Below are 25,909 nucleotides of genomic sequence, written 5' to 3'. Positions count from 1 at the left end.
TTCTTTAGAAAAGTGGGAACTGGCTGGGTGTGGTGGCTCACGCCTGTAATCCCAGCACTTTGAGAGGCCGAGGTGGGCGGATCACAAGGTCAGGAGTTCGAGACCAGTCTGACCAACATGGTGAAAGCCCATCTCTACTAAAAATACAAAAATTAGCCAGGTGGTGGCGTGCACCTGTAATCCTAGCTACTCAGGAGGCTGAGGCAGAAGAATCGCTTGTACCTGGGAGGCAGAGGTTGCAATGAGCCAAGATCACGCCACTGCACTCCAGCCTGGGAGACAGAGCGAGACTCTGTCTCAAAAAAAAAGAAAAGTGGGAACTGCTCTACCAAGGAGAATGAGGCAAAGTGTGGTGGGAAGAGCAGGGCTTTGGTTTCACACAGACAGGTTTGAATTATGTTCCACTACCAGCTGTCTGTAACTTTCATCTATTTTCTTGACTTTCCGGGTCTCAGTTTTCACCGTGAAATGGGAATAGTTTTACATTTAGGTCCCTGATCAATTTTGAGTTTATTTCTGTAAAGGGTGTAAGATCTGTCTAGATTCAATTTTTGCCATATGGATCCCTTGTTGATCTAACACCATTTTTGAGAAGACTGTTTTCTCATTTGTATTGCTTTTGGTCATTTGTCAAAGATCATTGACTATATTTATGTGAGTCTGTCTGTGGGCTGTGTTTTCTGGTCCATTGGTCTATTTGTGTGTTCTCTGACCAGTACCACACTGTCTTGATTCCTGTAGCTTTATAGCAAGTCTCAACTTAGATAATGTCAGTCCTCCAACTTTGTTCTCTTCCTCCAATATTGTGTTGGCTATTCTGAATCTTTTGCTTTTTCACATAAACTTTAGAATCAGTTTCTAAAGCCAATATCCACAAACTAACTTACTGGAATTTCGATTGGGATTGTTATTGAATATACAGATTACATTGGAAAGAACTGACATCTTGACAATATTGGGTATTTGTATCCATGAACATGGAATATTTATTGATTAGTTTGTCTTTGATTTCTTTTATTAGAGTTTTGTAGCTTTCCTCATATACCTCTTGTACATATTGTATTAGATTTATGCTTAAGTATTTCATTTTTGGGGTGGTGGTGAAATGAGGATACAAACTCTTGGGATTGTGCGTGCCAATTAAATGAGATGACTGATGTCAGCTTGCAAACTGCTTGGCACTTAGAGGCATTTCAATAAATGTACATTCTCCTGCACTACCCAGCCTGGATACATTCATACCACTACAGAGTGTAATCACTCAGTCATTCATTGGTCAGTCAAGTATTTACTGAGTGCCTACTCTGCGTCAGGCACAATTCCAGGAGTGTAATACAGTAGCGAAACATAAACATTTGTGTGCATGCGCATTTTTGGTGAAGAGCTTTTATGGAGTCTCAAAGCAGTTTTATGATCCAAACAAGAACTAAGTTGGTGGTGAATAGTCAGGATATCTCATGCTTGTTCCTAGCTATTTGAAGTCCTCAATTAAGTTCTTTCCACAGACCTTGACTGTAAATCCTCTAGGGCATCTATCCTGTTTGTCAGCCTCTTAAGAGTTTCGACTATCTCCTTTAAGACTGTTCTATCCCTGACTTCCAGTTAAGACTCATCAGGATTGTTACAAAGAAAAAGAGCCATAAGGAAATGGGTAGATTCTGTTCATGTTCTATGTTACTAACTGTGGTAGCTTGGGAGCCACAGGCAAGAATCGGGAAAAGGCTTGACATCTTCCTAGAGATAGTGAGGGGCACTTGTGAGGCTAGTCTGTTCTCAGTGGGTTCCCTTTTTTAATAAGTTGTGGTCTATGAATCACATAAATCCCAGCAGCAAGAGCTGATTTTATGGGTTGGTTTGCTTAATAGTCATACAAAATAAGTTGTAAAAAATGGTGGTGGTATTTGCCAGGATAAATATTTAAAAGGGAACAGCTGTAGAAAGATACAATAATTCAAATCAGCTCATCGTTCTTCATTCTCAATAAAGGCTGCGGAGGTTGGTTCTTAACCAGGGGGGTTTCTTGGCCTCTCCTTTGAATATGTTATGCTACAGCTGTCAGGTTGAGAAAGGGCAGAGCTTAGAGGAGTCATACTTGCCTTTGGGAGTAGCTGATCCATGACAGAGAGGTTCTGGGACAGGATTAAGAAGAGGGTTGAGGTCACAGATGTGGTGTGAGGAAAACTCAAAGTTGCCACCATCTTCCTTGAACTCCTGGGTTGGGTTTTCTAGCGTGAAGTCCTGGTGGTTATGTTTTTCAGGAGACAAGTTAACAATTTTCAAAGGAAAATATATTTTATGAAGAGATGAGCCTATTTGGGAGGTAGACTTAAGTTCTCCTTTACAGGGCTGTGGGGCTGGTTGATAAGGTAGTTTTGATGATAGTTGGTTTTTTAGCTTTGGTGCAGTGGCAGAGGTTGAAGACTGGGCTGAACACTTTATCTCTCTTGTTCCTCCTGCCATTCCTGTATATTGGGAGAGCCTCTACCCCTTTTCTTTCCTTCTCTAGGATGTGCCACTTTAGCCTTCTTGAAGCATTCCTGACCACCCATGCTGCCACCTCCCCTGCCTACAGCTCCTGTCTTGGTCTTGGTGATGGATCCTCCTGGGAGGGTCCTTAGTACCCAGACATAGCCTAATACTCCAAGAGGATAAAACTAAGGCTCAGGGAGTAAACTGACCAGGTAGATATCACAGCGAATGGGTGGCAAAGTGGGACTGAGACCCTAGACTTTTGATTAGCCCTCTTTACACTGCATATAACCAGTAGTTTAATATTTTGGTCCTGCCCAATTTCTTTTTTTTTTGGAGATGCAGTCTTGCTGGAGTGCACTGGTGCCATCTCGACTCACTGCAACCTCCACTTCCCAGGCTCAAGAGATCCTCCCACCTCAGTCTCCCAAGTACTTGGGACCCATAGGTGCACGCCACCAAAACTGACTTTTTTATATTTTTGGTAGAGATGCGGTTTCACCATATTGCCTTGGCTGGTTTGGAACTCCTGAGCTCAGGCGATCCATCTGCTTCGGCCTCTCAAAGTGCTGGGAGTGCACCACCACACCCGGCTAATTTTTATGTAGAGATGGCATCTCGCCATGTTGCCCAGGCTGGTCTTGAACTCCTGGCTTCAAGTAATTCTCCCACCTCAGCCTCCCAAAGTGCTGACATTACAGGCATGAACCACTGCACCTGGCCCCTGCCCAGTTTCTTATGTACTATTTATAATACAACCAGATTGTAATTTCCTTGAAGATCAGGGACACTTTTTCACTCATTTATTCAATAAGCATTATTTGAGTGTCTGCTTTGTGCAGGGCATTGAGTGAATAAGATAAACTCAGACTCTGCCTTCAGGGAGAGGTTGATATATACCTTTGAATTCCTTGCAGACCCTTGTACCACAGTGTACCCTAAAGAAGTACTCAGTGAACATTGATTACTGTTAATAAGTATTATTGAGGGCTTCTTATATGCCAGTGCTAAGCAATTTGTGTGTATGTATTTCATCTTCACAGTAAACCTGTGAGGCAGGATCTGTTATCAACAGATGAATAGGTTGACAGGTTACGTTATTGCTTCAAGCATTGGTTTTTGCCACTGCAGAACTACGTGAAGAACTTGTTTAACATACTGTTTCCAATGCCCCAACGTAGACCCACTGACCTAGAATCTCCTTGAGTAGGTCAGCATAGGGCATTGAATATAGTTGGGTTAGGGAACCATTGTCTTTGAAATGGGCCAATTTGGACAGACTAGGTGAGACAGCCTTTCATCCAGAACCTGCACACTGATGTCTGATGCTGCAAATGTTAGTCAGGTGTCCTCCTGCCCAAGTATCTATCTAAAACCTAAACTCTCTTTAACTTGGGTTTTAGCTGTGTTCTGTACTTTTCTATTTCTTAAATAAATTTTTGGGTAATGGGTACAGGATGTTTGTTACATTATTTTCTGTACTTCCCTGTGTGCTTCTATTTCCTAAACTTTTTGAAAATTAAAATAAAAAGACATCAACCAAAGGAATATATCGGAGTCTGCTATGAGAGGTTTTCAAGTAGCTTCAAGGACTATTTGGAGGAGTAAAATTGAGTCTTTTTCTTGAGTGAATCTTGTGTTCTAAAATAGGAGGGCTTCTCTAGTTTTTCTTCCCTCTCATTTCGAGGAGTATAGAAGCTGTGGGCTGAAGAGCCAATCCATAACTGGAAAGAAAATCCAGATTAAAAGAAGGAATTATTCATTTTTGTCCATCGTCTCTATCTTTTCCCAGTTGAGGATGGTAAGTCTTTCCAAGAAATGAATGTGCTTTTTTCTCTTCCTTCCCACGCTGGATTTCTGCTTTCAGGCTGGAGTCTAAATTGCTGAGGATCACATGCAAGGTTCTTTGTAAATCTAGTCCCAGTGGACTTCCTGTCCTATTTCCACCACATCCTTCCATGTACTTGAGGCGACAGTTTCCCCAGCACTGCATACTTTCCGTGTCTCTGTGCCACTGTTACCTTAGTCCAAAATACTCATTCCCTCCTTCACTGCTTGGCACAGTCTTTCTCATCCTTCAATGCTGAGTGCAAATTTTGCCTCCTCAGAAGGCTTTCTGAACCCTCCTCCTCGCAGTCAGTTGCTCCTCCAACACACTGCCCACTCAACACTTTGCACAAACATATTTTTTCATATTATATTATAGTTAGTTGTAAACAGACCAGTAGATCTCAACTGGGGGCTACTCTTAGCTAACATGATGAGGTGGTGGGGTTGTGATAGGGCCACTGGCATTTAGTGGGTAGAGGTCAGGGATGCTGCCAAACATCCTATGATGCACAGGACAGACCCCCAGCCCAAATAATTATCCAGTCCCAAATGTCAATAGTGTAGAGGGAAGCCTGGTGCAGTGGCTCATGCCTGTAATTCCAGCACTTTGGGAGGCTGAGACAGGAGGATCACTTGAGTACAGAAGTTCAAGACCAGCCTTGGTAACAGGGAGACACTGTCCCTACCAAAAAAAGGGGGGGAAAATAGCTGAGTATGGTGGCTCGTGCTTGTAGTCCTAGCTACTCAGGAAGCTAAGGCAGGAGGACCACTTGAGCCTAGGAGTTCAAGGCTGAGGTGAGCTATGATCACACCACTGCACTCCAGTCTGGGCGTCAGAGCAAGACCTTGTCTCAGAAAAACAACAAACCAACCAACCAACCAACCAAACAAAAATAGTGATGGGGTTGAAAAGCCCTAATCTAGACTGAAATCCCTTTGTTCAGGGCCACATTTTATTCATCTTTGAATCCCTAGGAACTCTCATAGAGTAGGTTCTCAATAAATGTCAAATATACAAATGAGAGGGAGTGAATGGAAGCAAGAGGGTCTAAGCCACCTTGGGAAATAACTCCACTTAATCCAGTGCCTCTTCTACTTCTAAATTATCCCAAAAAGAGCAAAAGCATTTTTCCTCAGATACCCTCTGCGGATGGTCACATGAAGGAAGGGCAGTCTCCTAGAATACGGAAACCATACAGTACAATAACAACAGGCAACACTTAGTGAGTGCTTACTATATGGCTCAGGTGCTATACTAAAAGCATTGACATGTGTCTAACTCATTTAATCTCAGGAGACAGGAACTATTACTCTCCTTGGATTATATTAATAGTTGAGGAAACTAAGAGTGAAGTAACTTGCCCAAGGTCACCTTGTCAAAAAGCGGTGGATCACAGGGCACTTTGTAACTGTTATTTCCCATTGGGATTTCTGAGAACTGAAATCATCATTCTTCCTCCCATCAGAGACCACTAAGGAGTACATACTTTATTGCTGGTGAAATGGGGTTAGGCAGAGCATTGTGGGAGCGTGTGGAGAAAATCTGAGGATAACACCCTGCAACAAAGAGGACTTCCCAGCCTAGGAAGGGATTGTGAAAAGCACTGAACTGCTTTAACCTTGACAGCAAACTTCCTTCATCTTAATTCTTGCTATTTTGGGGATCCTGTCATGTTGTGCACATTTTATTATTAAATATAGAAAATATATTGTACTAGGAAATCAAGTTACATCTAGTCTTAGTGATTACCTTACTGAGTGACCTTGGACAAGTCATTAGACATCTAAAATGGAGTGATAATAGTTGTTTCACTTTTGGTGGGGGGGGTGGTGAGATAAAAAAAAAAAAACTACGTAAAGGTTGGTGTATTAGTCTGTTCTCATGCTGCTGATAAAAACATACCCGAGACTGGGCAATTTACGAAAGAAAGAGGTTTAATGGACTTACAGTTCCACATGGCTGGGGAGGCCTCGCAATCATGGTGGAAGACAAGGAGGAGCAAGTCACGTCTTACGTTAACAGCAGCAGGCAAAGAGACAGAACTTGTGTAGAGGGACTCCTCTCTTTAAAACCATCAGATCTCCTGAGACTTATTCAGTTTCATGAGAATAGCACAGGAAAGACTTACCCCCTTGATTCAGTTACCTCCCACTGGGTGCCTCCCACAACATGTGGGAATCCAAGATGAGATTTGGGTGGGGACACAGCCAAACCATATCAGTTGGTGAGTAAAAAATACCCTACGCAAATATATATTAATATTAATAATGATGCAGTGTAATAGTGGGAAGAACAAGGGCTTTGGGATTGTTGCCTTGAGTAAGTTGTTTCACTTCAGACCCTCAGCTTCCTCATCTGTAAAATGAAGATTTCATATACTTTACAGGGTTGTGAGTATGTGACATGGTGTATACCAAACCCTAGCATAGTGCCACCATATGGTAGGTATCCAGTCAATGGTAGCTATTATTAATAACCTGATCAGCTGGCTTGATTGATATGACCTTGTAACTACACTTGGCAAAACAACAAACAATACACAACAATGAAAACAACAAACACCACCATCATCAAACACTTTGTGTGGTCCTCCTCATTCCCCTAAAGATGACTCTTAGCTTCCCAGTGTGCTTGAAGCTCACCAAATGCTGCTAGCAAAATGGAGGTGCAGCCAGATGGAGCTGGTTTCCTCCTCTGAGAGTCCCTCTTTGCCTATTTGGTACCATGAGGAATTCCTGTCAGCTAACTGTGAAGGTGGCCCATTGCACCCTAGAGGCTGTTGTGTATACCTCCTTGCCCTGTTGTGTGCTCAGAATAGGTAAAGGCTTCATGTGCTAGAGAAGTAAGGAAGACACATAGTTGGAAAAAAGTACCTCAGCCCTCTGTTCAAGCTGCTAACTGACTTTTATGCTGGTTCTGATTTCTGTAGTCAGCTTGATCTTTCTGCCACTTTCCCAAGCAACTTTCAGCTATGTGGGTGGTATTCATTCAACAGGTGTTTATCAAGCCCTATTATGTGTCTGACATTATTTTAGGTTGCAGCTAAGACAGACAAGATCCCTGCTCTCATGGAGTTTACATTCTAGTGGGGAGAGATGTTAACTTAGATACAAATAAACAAGCTAACTTAAGATAGCGATAAGTTTAGTGAATTCATAAAGTATTGTGAGTGACAGGTGGCTGTTTATGCCATCTGAGAAAGGGACTTTAGAGCTTAGAACTGAATGACTGAGAAGACTGCCATGCTATCTGAAGTCACATTCCAAGCAGAGAAAACCGCAAGGGCACAAGCCCTGAGATGTCACATCTGAGGGCTAGAAAGCTAGCCAGTGAACTGGGACATAGAGAATTAAGGGGAAATGTGTAGTAGATGAAGTCAGAGAGGTATGTCACAAGGTGGGGGTCCACAGATCACACTCAGCCCACAGTGTTTTTGATATTTCACTAAAAAACAATCCTGACTTGCAATTTCTCTTAAGTTAAAAAAAAAATTTGGGCCGGGTGTGGTGGCTCACGCCTGTAATCCCAGCACTTTGGGAGGCTGAGGCAAGTGATCACAAGGTCAGGAGATGAGACCATCCTGGTTAACATGGTGAAACCTGTCTCTACTAAAAATACAAAAAAATTAGCCAGGCGTGGTGGCAGGCGCCTGTAGTCCCAGCTACTCGGGAGGCTGAGGCAGAATGGCGTGAACCCGGCAGGCGGAGGTTGCAGTGAGCTGAGATCGCGCCACTGCATGACAGAGTGAGACTCACTATGCCAGGCCATTATTCCTGAATAATAATTGCTTTCAAAGTAGAGCAGTTATGCTCTCCTGTCCCCTTCCACGCCACTTTAATGGGGCTTACTGTCATCAGTTTGTAAGTAGTAGACATTTGAATTAGCAATCCCTGAGTACCATGTGGGCTTAATAAGGGCTTGGATTTCTCCCCCCGCCCCAGTGTGATAGAAGCATATAATGGTTTTAAATGATAGAGTGACTTGATCTAAAATTTTAAGATCATTCTGTCTACTTTGTGAGAATGGATTGTGATGAGGGTAGGGGGACAGGCAACAATGAATGAGATGTTGGTGGCTAGGGCCAGTGGAGAAAGAAGTGGACAGATTTTAGGCATATTTTAGAGGTGGAATGGACAGGACTTAACTAGTGCATTAGATTTGAGGGAAAGGAAAGAGAATGAATGATGGCCCCTAGGGTTTGCCTTGAGCATCTGGGTGGGTAGTGGTGCCATTTACTGAGACAAGTCTCAGTAAAATTAAAGTTTACTGAGACAAGTTCTCAGTAAACCTGAGAACAGGTTTGAGAAGAAAATCAAAGCTCTGTTTGAGAGTTATTATGTTTTGGACACCTATTAAACCTTGAAGTGGAATGTTAGGTAGGTACTTAGCTAAGCCAGAAGCTTAGGAGGAAGGCCAAGGTTGGAGATATAAATTGGGAATCTTCTTTTTCTTTTTTCTACATAGGTGATATTTAAACCCATAGGAAGGGATGAGATCACTGAGGGAGGAAATGTAGATATAAAATTGAATGCGAGGAGTTCTGGGATTTTTTTTCCCCCTGTTCAAACTTTTTTTTTTCTTTTGAGAGACGGAGTCTTGCTTTGTCGCCCAGGCTGGGGTGCACTGGTGCGATCTCAGCTCACTGCAACCTCTGACTCCCAGGTTCAAGCGATTCTCCCACCTCGGCTTCCCAAGTAGCTGGGACTACAGGCGTGCACTGCATGCCCAGCTAATTTTTGTATTCATTTATTTACTTATTTTTAGTATAGATGGGGTTTCACTATATGTTGGCCAGGCTGGTCTCAAACTCCTGACCTCAGGTGATCCACCTGCCTCGGTCTCCCAAAGTGCTGGGATTATAGGCGTGAGCCACCCAGCCTGGCCCTTGTTCAAATTTAAATCTTCTATACTCCTGGTATTATACAGGCTAATAGACTATTAGTTTGAAAAAGCAATCTAAGGTTATCTATCTAGTCATCATTCCTATGAATATTTACTCAAACCCCCGGCACAACATCTAGCCAAACAGCTAGCCAATTGGTGCTTGACAGGAAATACACTATTTCCATTAAGACCTTCCATTCTGTGTTCATCAGAATGAGTCCATGTCTTGCTGGACTCTCACCATACCCCTGTGAGGAATTACATATCTTCATTTTATAGTGGAGCAAACTAAGGCTCAGAGACATGACTTGGCCAAGCTCATTAACCATTAAAAAGTAGAGTGGAAACTTGAATGCAGCTCTTCTGTTCCACGGTTCTTTGCATTACTACACACTAATCTAGTGATTGTTACTATTAAAGATTTTAGGCCTAAATTATATTTTCTCCTGCAATTTTAATTCCATAGCCTATTTTGTCCCCTGGTGTATAAAAAGCAGTCATTACTTCTATCAATAAATGAAAATTTTAAGGCACTGGACACATATACATTTGAAGGCTAGTTGGATCAGCATTTTTTTTTCTTCCAAGTTAGGGGTGTTGATTTAAATTGATAAGTGAAGTTGGGTGAGAGGATACCTTTATAGCCTTTACACTTCTATACTGTGATGACGGCTGAATTAGGGGGCATTCTAAAAAGAGAAGTGACTGGAAGGAGTCCTTGGGACCAATTCTTACAGTTTAGGAACAATGATGGTATTCAGTCAAATGCCAAAATCTATTTGACTTAGAGAAGGTATAATAATGGAGCTTTCCAATGTATAAGTGGATCAGGAAAGATACACTAGCTCCTATAGCTGCTTACACTGACCTCAAATTCAACAAGGACTCATTGAGCACTGATTATGGTCAGGGCCCCATTTCTACTGCTCTGGAATACAGACCATTGAGAATCAGATTTTGAGGGCTTTTTGGCCTTCCTGAAAGCCCAACGGGGGTTCACATGAGTAGTAACCACACCTGGCACTTCTTAAGCACTTCTTTGACTGTGTTACAATTAAGGACTCAATCTACAAGGATAAATTGTTAACTTAGAAAGTTCAAATTCCTTAGAGCTTGGCATTCAAGGTCCTCCACATGTTCCTAATCTACCTTTTCAATCATAATTCCCACTGTTGCCAGGAGTGAACCCTCTGCTCTATTTAAATTGGATGCTCACTACCTCCTGAGCATGTTTATCTTTTCACCTGGATACCTTACTCTTTGGATCTATGCTGTTCTTTATAGTAGCCACTAGTCACATATGGCTATTGAGTACTTGAAGTGTGGCCAATCTAAACTGAGATGTGCTGTTAGATACACCTAGATTTCAAAAATGTAGTAAAAATAACCAATCTTTAAATATTAATTACATATTGGAACATTAATATTCTGGACATAGATGAAATAAAGCACATTAAAACTTTTCACTTCATTTTACTTTGGCTACTAGAAAATGTAAAATTTTCTTTTTTTACTTTTTTATTTTTTTACTTTTTGAGACAGGGTCACACTCTGTCACCCATGTGGGAGTGCAGTGGCACAATCACAGCTCACTGCAACCTCCACCTCCCCTGGCACAGGTGATCCTCCCACCTCAGCATCCCAAGCAGCTGGGACTACAGGTGAATGCCACCACGCCCGGATAATTTGTTTGTATTTTTTGTAGAGATGGGGTTTTGCCATGTTGCCCAGGCTGGTCTTGAACTTCTAAGCTCAAGTGATCCACCTGCCTCGGATTCCCAAAGTGCTAGGATTATAGGCATGAGCCACCACACCCAGTCGCATTGTATCTTTAGTGGAAAGTACTCCACTAGATTGTTGGCCAAGGCAGTACTGGGCCCACCATTCAAACTCATATTTGTACTTTCTTGCTAGAGTAATAGTGATGAATGAAGGGAAAATTCTGAGTAACATTGGGTTCACACATTTGAGGCAAGCAAGCCGTGTCTCATCAAATAGAAGCTGCTATCACTGATCAGCTAGCAGCTCAAGGAGGAAGACTGCCACAGGCAGCAGGACAATTGTTAATAACAATTTGTGGTACACAGCAACTGTTCAATAAGTGTTAGATAACTCCTTTTAGGCAGTGACACTAAATACAAACAAAATCTTGAATCCCATAATTATCCCTCCTGTTTTTCTTCTTCCACTTCTAGTCACTAAAATTTAGCTATTCTGGCCGGGCGTGGTGGCTCACGCCTGTAATCCCAGCACTTTGGGAGGCCGAGGTGGGCAGATCACGAGGTCAGGAGATCAAGACCATCCTGGCTAACACGGTGAAACCCCGTCTCTACTAAAAAATACAAAAAATTAGCCTGGCGTGGTGGCGGGTGCCTGTAGTCCCAGCTACTCGGGAGGCTGAAGCAGGAGAATGGCGTGAAACCTGGGAGGCGGAGCTTGCAGTGAGCTGTGTTCGCGCCACTGCACTCCAGCGTGGGTGACAGAGTGAGACTCCGTCTCAAAACAAACAAAAAAAACAAACAACAAAAATAATTTAGCTATTCCTATGAAATTCTTTCACTTCTATTCCTTTTCTCCCAATCCACAGCTAATCAGTCTTGTCACCTTGCTTTTGAAAATATAGTTTTCAAATAGCTCCTAGCTTCCTTCTACCCTCCATGTTCATTCCAGTCTATATACTGTTAATAATGTCCCATGATATTTCTTTGCAGATGTAATTATTCGCTCAAAACCTCCATTTTCATATGAACTTCATTAAAAATTTTCACTTAGCACTCAAGGCTTTTCAAACCTTATCTCTTGGTACTCCTCTCCATAAAAAAGGAATTTAGGGAAACTAGATTGAGTTAATATATGTAAAGCACTTAGAACCATGCCTGGCCCATACTAAGGAATATATAGGTCTTAGCTATTATTATTATTGCTCACATTTATTTGAATCTGCTGTATGCATTTCTACTCCAGAACACTGCTAATTCCCTTTTCCTATTTGAGTACCTCAATCTCCAAAGGAAGGAGTGATTTAAACTATCAATGACCAACAAGAGCCAATTGTTACTGCTGGAAAGACAACTTAAATATTCTTTCTACACTAGATAGGACCCGCAAACAAGGAACCCTAATTTACCACCAAATAACAAAATTTAAGGCTGGATGAAATTAATAAAAGATAATATTTCCTTCATTCAAGAAACAGCAAATTTATTGAATGTGTTATTTAAAGAAAAAGAAAAACCTGAAAAACATAAATGGGTTCTGGATTTAGGGCAGTTACTCTCTAACCCTGGCATATATTAGAATAACCTGGGAGATTAAAAAACACAGTTGCCTGGGCCCAATCCCAGATTTATTGAAGGGGAAGGCCTCAGACACTTGAATTTATTTTAATGCTTCATAGGTGATTCTCATGTGCAACCACATCTGATCATCATTGGTCTAGTCAAGAGAAGCTTTGGTTTAGGGAGGCTGATCATGTTGGGCATATAGTTTTCTCATGTTTTTCAAATAAAGCATACTAAGAGAACTGATTAACCTACAATGACTTATGTGTTTATGAAGTGTTCTAAAAAACCAAACAAAAACCAAAGAAACAAGAAAACAAACCTTTTCAACTTGATGTAGGGTTCAGAAGATACATACATTCCAAATACCACAGTGAGCATTCATCTGGAGTTTGCCGGTTGGTCTATTGATTAAAAAAATTCATTAAAAAAATTCAAAACAGAATACAGATTTAACTATGTACAATATTTACAACTCACAGATTTTACAACGAAATTATACAGTTAAGTCTGTCGTGGAAAAGTTGGCATTTTGGTATATAACACTTCAGAAATTTTAAAAACAACTTTACCTCAAAAACATTTTACACAAATTTTCCAAAGTGCTGTAGCTCACTGGCTCATTTTATCTCAACAATCCAGTTTAGCAATCCAGGTACCCAAATCTTTAGGCATGAAGTAACCGATATACTACTGAGAGACAGCACTTTTTATACAATAGCTGAGGCTGTTAGAAATCTTGGGTCTTTAAAACCCTATAACAATGCCCCTTTCACCCTCCAATCCTGAGACAACAAATCCTGCAATTCCCCCTCATCATCGCTGTCAGCATTCTCTTCTTCCTTTTTCTGCAGTTCTTTTATGGTCAGGATTTCTTTAAGTTTATTTTTTATTTCATCCTGGCGATTCCGTAGCTTTTCCACCCGTCGGTAACACTCTATCTGCTCATCGATCTCCCCAATCTGGCGGTCCAACCGTCCCTCCTCATCCTCTTCGGCAACTATGGCTTCGGAAATAGTGTTGACCTGCCTCATGGCTTTTTGGAATTCGTCCCACTCTTTGTCCATCTGATCTTTTGGGGCATCAACCTTTCGTACCCTTGCATCTACCTCAGGGTCGTCAAAAAAACCTTCCGGTAACGCTTCCGCGGTGTTTTCTCTCCTTTCCACCACTTTTTCATGTATTTCTGCTTTCTCAATTGACCCTGAATGAGGAATTATGGGGGCCTTGGGAGGATTAGTACTAAAGAAATCGTCTGGCAGCACACTACTTGTTACCTCCCGCGAAGAGGAAACTGAGTGCTCCTTGCCCTGTGGGTCGGAGAGCGGCTTGCTGGCGTCCCCCCTTTTTCTTTCTCCATCTCCTTCCTCCTCCTCTTCCTCCTCCTCCTCATCTTCATAATCGGGGAGTAAACTGAGTCCTGAAGGCTTACTGGGAGTCGCTCTAATGAACTCCTTTCCTATTTTGTCAAAGTTGGTGGGCAACGCAGATGTGGAGGGCTGTACCTGAGGCACCAAGGTGGCCTTCGCTCTCTTGACATCTCGCTCGTCTGCGTCCGGCGCTTTCCTTTTGACGGACTGAGGCGCTGAACTGGCGGACGAACCCTGGCTGGCTTCCTTCGCGCCTTTCAGCTCGGCCACTTTCTCTCGGTGCTGCTTTCCCAGGACGTGAGTCTGCCACAGGAGCTCGCTCTTAACCGGAGTGTTACACAGGGCACAACTCAGCTGCCCCAAACGGTTGTACTTCGCGAATGGAGATTCTATCCGTTTCCGATTGGTGCTCAGACGCTGCTTCTCCTTCATTAACCGCCGCAATTCTTCCTGATTTACCACTCGCTTCCCTGCCGGAGTCCGAGCGGAGGCGGAGGACGCCATCTTGGCGACCAGACCCAAAGCGATTCTGGTTTCCGTCGGGCGAGGCATGATAACATCACTTCCTGTAAGGGCGATGATTGGCCGAGGCTCAAGAGAGCGTGGCGTCGCATTGCCGTTTTTGCTCAGAATCGCGACTAAGGCTTTTTTTTTTTCTCCCTCTGAACGATTAGGCTATGGCTGCGATAAAGGCCGTGAACTCCAAGGCTGAGGTGGCGCGGGCCCAGGCAGCTTTGGCCGTCAATATATGCGCCGCCCGAGGGCTGCAGGATGTGCTGCGGACCAACTTGGGTCCTAAAGGCACCATGAAAATGTGAGACGGCGGTTGGAGCGGCCGGCCATTAGGCGGCTGGGGGCCTGTTGGTGTCCTGGGGCCTTCTGAGGCAGGCGTCCGCGGAGCGCTGTGGATATTCTTGCGAGCTTGATTTCCCTCATTCTCATCCCTGCTCTGAGGGTATTTGTCGCCTAGTGCAGATGGAGGAGAAAAGCCTCCCCTAGTAGAGGGCCCCAGGAGTGAAGCTGTGGCGCTTCCCCGACCCCCAACTTGTCGTCAAGGTTCATATGCAGTTAGAAAGTCAGTTAATTTAGTGTCTCATTGGAAACAAAGCATTTAACTCCTCTGCTCTTTAAGACTGTATACCCTTGGTCCGTAAATTCAACAAGTAGTTTTGTTTTTTGTATGGCAATGTATTGTAGTGGAGAGGACACAGGCTTTGGAGCCAGGAAGGCATGGGGTCAAATCCAAGTTCTACTTGAATACCCCGTGTCTATGATTGTTCATATCTATTCATCTTTTCAGTATATATTAAGCAACCTTTTCTATAGACAAGAGTGAGGAAAAGAGACCAGTGAGGGCAAAAGGGTATAAGAGGAGAGACACATCCTCACAGTAATGAGCAAAATAATATTAATGGTAAAATAAGTGACTTAGGTACTAGTTGCTGGGACACGGAAATGATCAAGATACAGTTTCTGTTCTTAAGGAGATGTGGTAGAGACGGATGTGGTGGAGTAGGATGTGCTAATTATATATAGATGCATATGATTATGCTGAGAAAAGGGACTAATTGATGGCAGAAGGAAAAGCATCTTAAGTAACATGTTTGATCAGAGTCTTGAAAGAAGAATAAGACTTCACTAGTTGGAACAGGGAGTAAAGGCCTGGGCAAAGTAATTTCAGGAATAAGAAAGACCAATGGTGCAAAACCAACAGAAACAAAACAAAACATGGTGTATTAAGGGAACCAGAAGATTTGCTTGTGGGAAAGTAGATGAGGCAGGGAAGATTTGGGAAAGGTCAAGTATGTCATTGCTGTGTTTGGATTTTAACTTGAAAATGATGGAAAATACAAAAATCACTGGAGGACTTTTGATCAGGGAACTGACTGAATCACATTGCCTTTTAGAAAGAAAAATGTGTGGAGGGTATATTTAAGTTTGGAGATATCTGGATGCCATCCAAAGCAGAGATGATAGCAGTGGAGATGGAGAGAAGGGGGCAGATTCAAGAAATATTTAGGTAGTAGAATTGATAGAACTTGGTGATCTAATAAATGCAGGGATGAGGGAAACTAAGTTGAGTGACTGAATGAATGAAAACATTCACCAAAATAAAAACCTGCAGGAAATTTGCGAATTTGTGCTTTGTAGACTTCCAAGTATTCTTTGACCAAACCACTGTTCATAACTCATCAAGTGCTTTTTATCTTTAAACCTGTAAGTGGTCCATTTGGAGTGAAATCGCCATAAGCTGTCCATCTGGGGAGAAATGATTCTGTGAGCTGCAAATGGTGGTAATTACCATGGCATATTCCCATGGTACAGTGGAAGTTTTCCAAGCCCAGTTCTCTCTATTAAGGATAATGGAGTGGCAAGCACTGGGAGTGCCTTCCTACCACATGAAGTTAATATCATTCTTCTCTGAACAGGCTTGTTTCTGGTGCAGGTGACATCAAACTCACCAAAGATGGCAATGTGCTGCTCCATGAGATGGTGAGCTGATGCTGCTGACTTTAATAAACCTTAATAAGCCTTAATTAGAAGCATAGTAGAACTTGTGTATCTTTAAGCCAAGGCTGTGAGCTAAATACTGCAGTCTTGAGATATGCTGAAGACTGTTGAATTAGACCTCAATAAAAAAATTTTTTTGGCCGGGTGTGGTAGCTCACTCCTGTAATGCCAACACTTTGGGAGGCTGAGGTGGCCAAATTGCTTGAGCCCAGGAGTTCAAGACCAGGCTGGGCAACATGGTGAAAACCGTCTCTACAAAAAAGAAAAAAAAAATTTTGCTCAGTGTGGTGGCATGCGCCTGTAGTCCCAGCTACTCTGGAGGCTGAGGTGAGAGGATCACTTGAGCTCAGGAGGCCAAGGCTGCAGTGAACTGAGATCGTGCCACTGCACTCCAGCCTGGGTGACAGAGTGAAACCCTGTCTCAAAAAAAAAAAAATAGTTTTTTTTTTTTGGCTGTTTCCAAGTCTTTGTATACTTATACATACTTTGTATACTTAGGCATACTTATAAATCAATAATATCTTTTAAGGGCACTTCCTTATGTTCTTTGTAATTATGGAAAAATAAAAATATCCTTTGCAAGTTTAATAAATGTACTCATTTTGAGATTGAATGATTTAATCTTATTTTAGAAATGTCATTGCATTCTGAAGCAAAGACTTTTATGAAATGTTCAGACCTCATTACCTGTCACTTTTAAAATTTTGGACTTGACATTTAGGTAGTGATAATACAAAACTTACAAACTTGTAGAATGAAGTTTATTTCATTTTTTAATTTTGCTACTGACCCCTAGGTTATCTTGTTTTTGGTGACCTACTTCCTTATCTCATCCTCCCTTTTTAAATCTGTTGCTTGCTTTTTCCAGCAAATTCAACATCCAACAGCTTCCTTGATAGCAAAAGTAGCAACAGCTCAGGATGACGTCACAGGAGATGGTACTACTTCAAATGTTCTAATTATTGGAGAGTTATTAAAACAAGCTGATCTGTACATTTCTGAGGTATTAGAATTTCACAGAGTTTATATGTTATTTTGAATGGCAAGTTATTTTTTAACTAGCAAAATGGTTGAGTTTTAGACAGTTAATTTTGTTTTAATTAATTAATTAATTAATTTTGAGATGGAGTCTCACTGTGTCGCCCAGGCTGGAGTGCAGTGGCAGAATCTCGGCTCACTGCAACCTCCGCCTCCCAGGTTCAATCAATTCTCCTGCTTCAGCTTCCCGAGTAGCTGGGATTACAGGCATGCGCCACCATGCCCGGCTAATGTTTGTATTTTTATTAGACACAGGGTATCACCATCATGGCCAGCCTGGTCTTGAGCTCCTGACCTCAGGTGATCCACCTGCCTCGGCCTCCCAGAGTGCTGGGATTACAGGCATGAGCCACCGTGCCTGGCCTAGGCAGTTAATTTTAATTAAGATATTCTTGAACAATTATAAATGGAAATAATAATGAACTTTGTTGGCCAAAATAATGCCTTTTATTGGAATTATATACCTCTTTTAAAAATGAAATATTTAACGGACCTAAAAAAGTAAAAAATTACCCATGTATCCATGGGTAATTAAGAAAGAAAACACCATAGATAAAGTTGAAACCAAATTATGCACCTTTATGAAACAACCAGAGAAAAATTATTGAAGGTTTTCCTTATTGTGAATTTACCTTCCTTTCTAGTTGCATTTTTCTTTATAAATCATCTGCTTCAGCCAGACTCTTCCATTCACTGGCCTCTGAAAACATCATATACATTTCTACCTTTCTCTAAGTATCTCTTTTTTCCGTATCTGAATTTTTTTCTCTCTTTCAGGGACCACTTCAGCAAAGAATAACCTGGTCAAAATGATTCTCTGTGTTTCGTTTAGTATTGGGAATTTTCTATTAATTCAGTACTTGCAACTTAGGATGCTTTTGTCTGTAAACAACTTGACTAAAACTCACTTGAACAATAAGGAAATGATTATCTCCCATAATAGAAAATTGAGAGATAAGGCAGGCTGTCAGGTTGTGTGATAACAAAATTCAGTCATCAAGTACACAGGTTCTTTGTCTCTTAGCTCTTCCGCTCACTGTGTTGTTTAATCCTAAGAGTATTTCCATCTTGACAGTAGGAGTCCAGGTGCGGTGGCTCATGCCTGTAATCCTAGCACTTGGGAGGCCGAGGCGGGTGGATCACCTGAGGTCGGGAGTTCGAGACCAGCCTGACCAACATGGACAAACCCTGTCTTTGCTAAAAATAAAAAAATAGCCAGGCGTGGTGGCACACGCCTGTAATCCCAGCTACTCAGGAGGCTGAGACAGGAGAATTGCTTGAACCTGGGAGGCAGAGATTGCGGTGAGCCAAGATTGTGCCATAATACTCTAGCCTGAGCAACAAGAGTGAAACTCCATCTCAAAAAAAAAAAAGGAAAGAAAAGAAAAAGAAAGTAAGACTGACTGGGCACAGTGGCTCACGCTTGTAATCCCAGCACTTTGGGAGGCTGAGGCAGGAGGATCACTTCAGCCCAGGAATTTGAGACCAGCCTGGGCAACATAGTGAGACCCTGTCTTTAGAAATAATAAAAAAAATTAGGCTTGGTGGCATGCTGCATGTGGTCCTGGCTACTTGGGAGGCTGAGGCAGGAGGATTGCCTGAACCCAGGAGGTGGAGGCTGCAGTAAGCCATGATTGCACCAGTGCAATCATGGGTGACAGAGTGAGACCCAGTCTCTAAAAGGAAGAGAGAGAGAGAAGAGAGAGGAGAGAGAGGACAGAGGAGAGAGAAGAAAGACTGTCAGAGGAAATTAGGCAGAGGGCAAGATAAAGCCATTCAGGAGGCTTTTCTTTAGTATGATTGGGCCAACTTCAGTATTATGTCCATCCCAAGCCAGTAACAGTTTTTATGGGAATTGACTTAGACTAATCAGGATCCACTCCTTGAGCTGGTGGTAAGATCAGCTTTCTCCAAAGCACAAGTGGGAGAGGGAAACCTAAACTGAATTAGGGTTGGGTTAGGAAGAAAGGAGTTTGGCAAGGGTGAGATGCTAACAGACATTATGAAACTCTGTGGCCCTACAGTGATAGAGCTGGGCACGGTATATGATAGAATCACTGAGGCTGGAGGGACATCCTAAACTAGCCTGACGTAGTGAGGAAGAACTCTCTGGAGGAAGTAAGGCCTGGCTTAAATCTTCAGGATGAGGAGGAGTGAACCAGACAAAAGGGCAAGGGGTGAGGAGAATGGCTTTCCGGGCAGAAGGAACAACATAAGCAAAGCCACAGAGAAGACAGGCAACATGGTGTTGTATGAAGCTACAAGCATTTTGGTGTTGCTGGAATTTCAGGTGATGTGAACAGTAGTGGAGAAGAGGCTGGAGAGGGAAGTGGGAGCCAGATCAGAGAGCATGTAGTATGCTAACCAAGAAGCTTAGATTTCATCCAGTGGTATTACAGACCAAACATAGAAACACACTAATGACTGATATGGTTAGGTTGGCATTTTAGGTATTTGGGGGATGGTTTTAAGGGAGTCTAGACCAGAGGTTTTCATGGTAGTCTGGATGAGAGATTGTCTTGAAGACATTTTTGAAAATGGTTAATAACATAGGCTCTAAAGTCAGGTCTCATGGGTTTAAACAACTGGTTTCACTTCTTATTATCTTGGTGATCTAAGGCAAATTACATTATCCCTTTAAGCCTCAGTCTTCTAATCTGTGAAATAGGAAAAATAATACCCACTTCATAATGTGGCTAGAGAGTTAAATAACTCGTGTAGAACTCTTAGTCATGTCTAGCACAAATACTCAATGTCAACTTTTAAAGATTATTAAGGATTGATGTAAAGAAAAGAAGTAAGGGAATGAATTAGACCAAGTGCTAGCTTTCACAAAGTTTGTGTATTATTTTATGGAACAAAAAATACTATTAAAATATTTTGTCATAATTTTAGACCTATAGAAAAGTTGCAAGCATACTACAAAGAATTCCTGTATACTTTTTACCCAGATTCTTCAAGTATTTTCATTTCTCTCATTCCCTGCCTACCCTGTTCTCTTCCTTAGTATCAGTGTACATATTCTTTTCTAAACTGTATGTTGCAGACATGATCTAAATATTTCAGTGTATATTTCTTAAAACCAGGGAATTATATAATTGCAGTATAGTTATAAAAACCAGGAAATTAATAATAACATTAACACATTGATACATTACTGTTATCTAATCTGCATTCTATTCAAATTTCACCACTTGTATTAATAGTGTTCTTTATAGAAAAAAAAGATCTAAGTGCATGCATTGCACTCAGTTGTGTTCCTTTAGTTTCCTTTAAGCTAGACTAGTTCCTGAGCTGCCTTTTATGCTTCATGATATTGCTCCTTTTAAGGAGTACCAGCCATTTATTTTGTAGAAAGTCCCTCAGTGTGGATTTGCCTATTTCCTCAATTAAACTTAGATTACAGATTGTTGGCCGGAATACCACAGAAGTGTTGTATTCTACTGAATGCATCATATCAGCAGGCATGTGATGTCTGTCTCATTATTGTGATGTTAACTTTGATCACTTGGTGAAGTGGTAGACACCACAGTGTTCTCTCTGCCACTTTTCCCCAATTCAGTGGTGGTTCTTTTCCTCTGCATTGAAAGGAATCTTTTTATATGTGCCCATTCAGAAGGGCACCACATAACAACAATGTAGTCATAATTTTTGGAAATCAAAAGGACTTTTGTAATTTTTTATACTAGACTTGAAGCTTTACTGTTAAGTTTGAGATTATTTCAAGTATGAAGCACTAAAATGACTTTTATAAATTAGGTACACTTATATTTCATGGCATTAATGTGATTAACTTTTTTTGGACATAATAATCAGACAGGTTGGTTACTTTTACATTGGATGACTTATTTCTTAATTTATAATTTTATGTTGATGTAACAGGGCCTGCACCCTAGAATAATAGTTGAAGGATTTGAAGCTGCAAAGATAAAAGCACTTGAAGTTTTGGAGGAAGTTAAAGTGACAAAGGAGATGAAAAGAAAAATCCTCTTAGATGTAGCTAGAACATCATTACAAACCAAAGTTCATGCTGAACTGGCTGATGTGTTAACAGAGGTATGTTATTAAACTTTTGCACTCAGAACAAATATAGCCTGATGCATGGTGATATTTTTCTTTTTTCTGTAAGATAATCAAGTATTTCATGTGGTTTTTTGGACATAAAATATGGAAGACAGACAATTATTGTATAGGCCTAACTGTAGATTAGATTTGACTGGTCAGAACAGTATTCGTAATTTTCAGAAGTATCATACTAGGCCTTTTTCAAAATGTGGCTTGAAAGTTGGGAGAGGTTTGGCTGCCTGCAGATCATCTCTTGTGGAAGCTCTTGAATAGTATACTGGTCTTTTTAAACCTAGAGGTCCATATTCTATTATGTGAGGTGACACACAAGATAGTTGTTTTAGCAGTGTACCTTGTAGATAAGGTTACCAATATAATGAAATGTGATATGATATATTAATATATTAATATTCACATATTGGAAATGTATGTTTAGTTTATTTCTTTTATTAATTTTTTTGAGACAGAGTCTTAACTCTGTCACTCAGGCTGGAGTGCAGTGTCATGATCTCAGCTCACTGTAACCCCCGTCTCCCAGGTTCAAACGATTCTCCTACCTCAGTCTCCCGAGTAGCTGGGATTACAGGCATGTGCCACCACGCCTGGCTAATTTCTGTATTTTTAGTACAGATAGGGTCTCACTATGTTACCAAAGTTTGTTTTGAACTCCTGACCTTAAATGATCCACCCGCCTTGGGCTTCCAAAGTGCTAGGATTACAGGCCTGAAGTCACCACATCTGGCCAGTGTTTTGTTTATTTCCAAAGGTAGAATATATGTTATATAGGCTGGGCACGGTGGCTTGTGCTTGTAATCCCAGGACTTTAGGAGGCCGAGGTGGGGAGATGACCTGAGGTCAGGAGTTTGAGACCAGCCTGGCCAACATGGTGAAATCCTGTCTCTACTCAAAATACAAAAATTAGCTGGGCATGGTAGCAGGCACCTGTAATCCCAGCTACTTGGGAGGCTAAGGCAGGAGAATCACTCTGGGAGGGAGGGGGAGGTTGCAGTGAGCTGAGATCATGCCACTGCACTCTAGCCTGGGTGACAGAGTGAAACTTTGTCTCAAAAAAAAAAAAGAATATATTTTATATAAAGACAAGATTGGCTAGATATTTTGGGAAGGCTTTTATCAGGTGGCAATGATTTGATATCATTATTGTTTTTCAGCTTTGTAATTTCTGAAACTTGAATATATTTGTTTACCAGGAAGAATGATAAATTCTTAGGAAACAAATTCACAAGACATTGACATACAAAGCAGAATACTATCTTAATAATTTACTTTGAGAACTACAAATGCCAAATGTACTGGAATACTTGAGTTGTTTCTGGTCAATTCTCCTTACCGTTAGAAAAAACAACTTGGGAAATCAGATTAAGATCAGACAATTTCTTGATGAGCAGAGTCAGAAGAAAGGCTCTGCTGTGTTTTCTGCTATTAGAGTACTTAAATGGCCCCAAATCTTCATGCTGCTAGGGCACCCGTTCTGTTTTAGGGTTACAGAAACAGTGATATTCTCACTATCCAATGGCCTTTGTCCTATTTGTTATTTGCCTCTAAAATAAAATATTATGTTACCTCAGGCAAAGTTTTCTAAGATACGGTTTTTTTTTCTGCTTTATGTATATTTTAGGGTAGTTATAACTTAGCTCTTAATTTCTGCAGTTATTCATTATTTTTATATCATTTTCTGAGCTAAGCAATAAGATGTGTTGTGCTATGCTTCTTAAATTGTATACCCCTGGTCATATGTGACAGAATAAATGAGACGTATCTTTCTGGAGTGTCAATTTTACTTTACAATATTAGGGGAAAACATTATTTTTACATTGAGATAAACATATTATGGGATGACATGGAAACTTTTCACGATAAAACATGAGACTTTAACATTTCCTGTTATTATAGCCAGCAAATTGGAGCTATTACCTTAGATTACCTTTCCTTCTTTTCCATTAAGGTGTCCTTTGGTGGAAAAGTTTGGATAGTCTTGGTATGATAGAAAGAGTAGTCGCTGGGCAGTTAAGGAGCCCTGAATTCTAGTCCTGGCCCTGTTACTAGCTGTTAGATCTTATTTAAAAACGGTGACTTCTTAAGGTCTTATCTCAGTTGCCTTATCTGTAAAATAAAAGGTTTGGACCTAATGATCTCTGAAGTTTCTTTAGACTCTAAAGTGTCTGTTGGCATTGGCTATCGTTAGCGTCCATAGTAAAGTGGCACATATTGGTCTTGCCCTAGGTTTTGAATCCTGAAGGCTTTTATCTCCTTAGTCTGGTGATGGATTTTTTGGGCCCTTGGTTTATTTTAGTAGTCCAAATAACTTAACTGTTCTCATTCATTTCTCTTTCAGGCTGTGGTGGATTCTGTTTTGGCTGTTAGAAGACCAGGTTACCCTATTGATCTCTTCATGGTAGAAATAATGGAGATGAAGCATAAATTAGGAACAGATACAAAGTAAATTACATAAGCTTTGACAACATATGGGTTCTAGAATTTTTTAAAGATATTCTTTCATTAAATTCATTACTTACTTTTATTCAACATAAATATATTCATTCAACATATATTAAGTCACTGCTCTAGGTAATGGGAATGAGAGTAAACAGAACAGAATTTCTTTCCCCAAGAAGCTTATGTTTCTAATTGAAATAGAAATAAAATCATGTGTGTGATTTTATAGTGGACAGGGAAGACTACTCTGATAAGAACCTAGAGAGCTAAGAGGTCTCTGAAGAAACAAGGGAGCTAGCCATGTGCACATCTGGAACAAGAGGGTTCTAAGCAGAAGGAATGACCTCTGAAAAGGTCCTGAGGCAGAAGTGTGACTAGGTTGTTACAGTGTGCCTGGAGCACAGGGAGAGGAGGTGAGGCAAAAGGGACCAGATTATGGAGTACCATGTTGATTTTGGATTTACTCTTTTAAAACTTTGTATTATAGAAAATTGTGAACATATATAGAGAGAACAGAATAGGGAACTTCCACACACCTGTTAGCTGTCTTTATCAATTTCCAACATATGAAGCAATCTTATTTCAACCATACCCTTCCCTCTTTCCCCCTCCCACCCAGGATTATTTTGAAGCAAATCCAGACATCATATACCACCTGTAAATATCGTGTAATCCATAAAATAAAACCCCCCTGCTTTTACCTAATATATCCACAAAACATAACACCTTAAAAATGAATAACTCATTAATACTATCACATTTCCAGTTTATAGTCTAATTTGTCTAACAGTTGTCTCAGATTTTTTTCAATTTTGTTTGGATTAAGATCTACACACAGTCTGTATACTGCACTTAGGTGATATCTCTTTTAAGTCTCTGTTAATTTGTTAATTTGTAGGTTCTTTCTTCCTCTCATTGTTTTTCACCTTGATAATTATTTTGCAAAAGTCTGATTGCCTTGAAGAGTTTTTGTGGGAAGATTTTTGATTACTCATGCAAATTTCTTCTTTTTTTTTTTTTGAGATGGAGTCTCACTCTGTCCCCCAGGCTGGAGTGCAGTGGCGTGATCTTGGCTCACTGCAACCTCCGCCTGCTGGGTTCAAGTGATTCCCCTGCCTCAGCCTCCTGAGTAGCTGGGACTACAGGTGTGCGGCACCACGCCCGGCTAATTTTTTGTATTTTAGTAGAGACGGGGTTTCACCATGTTGGTCAGGCTGGTCTCGAACTCCTGACCTTGTGATCCACCCGCCTTGGCCTTCCAAAGTGCTGGGATTACAGGCGTGAGCCACTGCTCCCGGCCCCACTCATGCAGTTTTCTTAATGGCTATAGGACTAGTTAGGTTTTCTACTTATTTTTTGAATCATTTTGGTAAGTAATGTTTTCTTAGAAATTTGTCCATTTTGTTTAACTCTGAAATTTTTGGTATAAAATGTTCATAAATATCCTTATTGGCATAAAATTTTTATAAGGATCCTGTTTGCAGGATCTGTAATGGTATCACCATTTATTTCTGGGGTTATTTATGGCTTCCTTTCCTTTTTTTGATAATTTTTTCCCAGAGGTTTGTTTTTGTTTCACGGTGTCTTTCTCTTTATTATTTAATTTACTTTTTTGGAATTTTGTGGGGACTTTTTTGCTGCTTCTGTTTTATTGTGATAGCTACTTAGGTTATTAATTTTCAGTCTCCTGCTTTTGAATACAGTACTTAAGACCTTAAATTTTTCTCGAAGTACTATTCAGCTGCATCCTTCAAGTTTTGATATGTAATCTTATAATTTTTATTCAGCTTAAAATATTTTCTAATTTCAACTAGAAGTGTGTTTCTTAACATGGGGAAATTTTAGTTATCTTATTACTGATACCTAGCTTAATTACATTATGGTCAGAGAATATGCTCTATGAGATTTTTGCTCCTTTGAAATTTGTTGACACTTGCTTTATGGCTCAGTGTATAGTCAGCTTTTGTTATGTTAATGTTTCATGTACTTGAAAAGAATGTATGCTG

At 40.8% G+C, this 25,909-nt stretch overlaps 3 protein-coding genes across 10 annotated transcripts in view; 1 reads left to right on the top strand and 2 right to left on the bottom strand.

The window, feature by feature from the left end:
* Window positions 1-12,851, bottom strand: part of LIG3 (DNA ligase 3) — a 41,930-nt gene extending 29,079 nt beyond the window's left edge. Inside the window, exon 1 of one of the 2 annotated variants that reach the window (XM_063628554.1) lies at window positions 12,788-12,851. In XM_063628554.1, coding sequence (XP_063484624.1) covers window positions 12,788-12,846 — 59 coding nt within the window. In that variant the 5' untranslated portion in view covers window positions 12,847-12,851. The remainder of the gene's footprint in view (window positions 1-12,787) is intronic. The other variant, XM_063628553.1, reaches the window with a different exon arrangement.
* CCT6B (chaperonin containing TCP1 subunit 6B) overlaps window positions 1-25,909 on the top strand; it is a 140,413-nt gene that overhangs the window by 4,511 nt on the left and 109,993 nt on the right. For 3 of the 7 annotated variants that reach the window (XR_008653200.2, XM_063628584.1, XM_055257999.2), the window contains exons 1-5: window positions 14,420-14,649; window positions 16,265-16,328; window positions 17,215-17,349; window positions 21,267-21,440; window positions 23,803-23,906. Coding sequence is in view for 6 of the 7 variants with exons in the window: in XM_063628584.1 (XP_063484654.1) it covers window positions 14,513-14,649; window positions 16,265-16,328; window positions 17,215-17,349; window positions 21,267-21,440; window positions 23,803-23,906 (614 nt within the window). In the remaining variant the exon portion in view is untranslated. Of the gene's footprint in view, window positions 1-14,416; window positions 14,650-16,264; window positions 16,329-17,214; window positions 17,350-21,266; window positions 21,441-23,802; window positions 23,907-25,909 lie in introns of those variants that run through there. The other 4 variants (XM_063628583.1, XM_055258000.2, XM_055258001.2 and 1 more) reach the window with 4 other exon arrangements.
* Window positions 12,369-14,371, bottom strand: ZNF830 (zinc finger protein 830). Its single transcript, XM_055258003.2, has one exon. The coding sequence runs from the start codon at window positions 14,337-14,339 to the stop codon at window positions 13,221-13,223; it is 1,119 nt and encodes a 372-aa protein (XP_055113978.1). The 5' UTR covers window positions 14,340-14,371; the 3' UTR covers window positions 12,369-13,220.

Source organism: Symphalangus syndactylus, chromosome 20 (genome assembly GCF_028878055.3).
Source record: "Symphalangus syndactylus isolate Jambi chromosome 20, NHGRI_mSymSyn1-v2.1_pri, whole genome shotgun sequence".
NCBI classification, from domain to species: domain Eukaryota; kingdom Metazoa; phylum Chordata; class Mammalia; order Primates; family Hylobatidae; genus Symphalangus; species Symphalangus syndactylus.
The sequence above is the reverse complement of the archived record's forward strand: the minus strand, read 5'-3'. Positions and strand labels throughout refer to the sequence as shown.

What these genes read in the sequence shown, in the direction of transcription:
- ZNF830 (XM_055258003.2), bottom strand. Translation starts at nt 14,339, where the DNA reads ATGGCGTCCTCCGCCTCCGCTCGGACTCCGGCAGGGAAGCGAGTGGTA.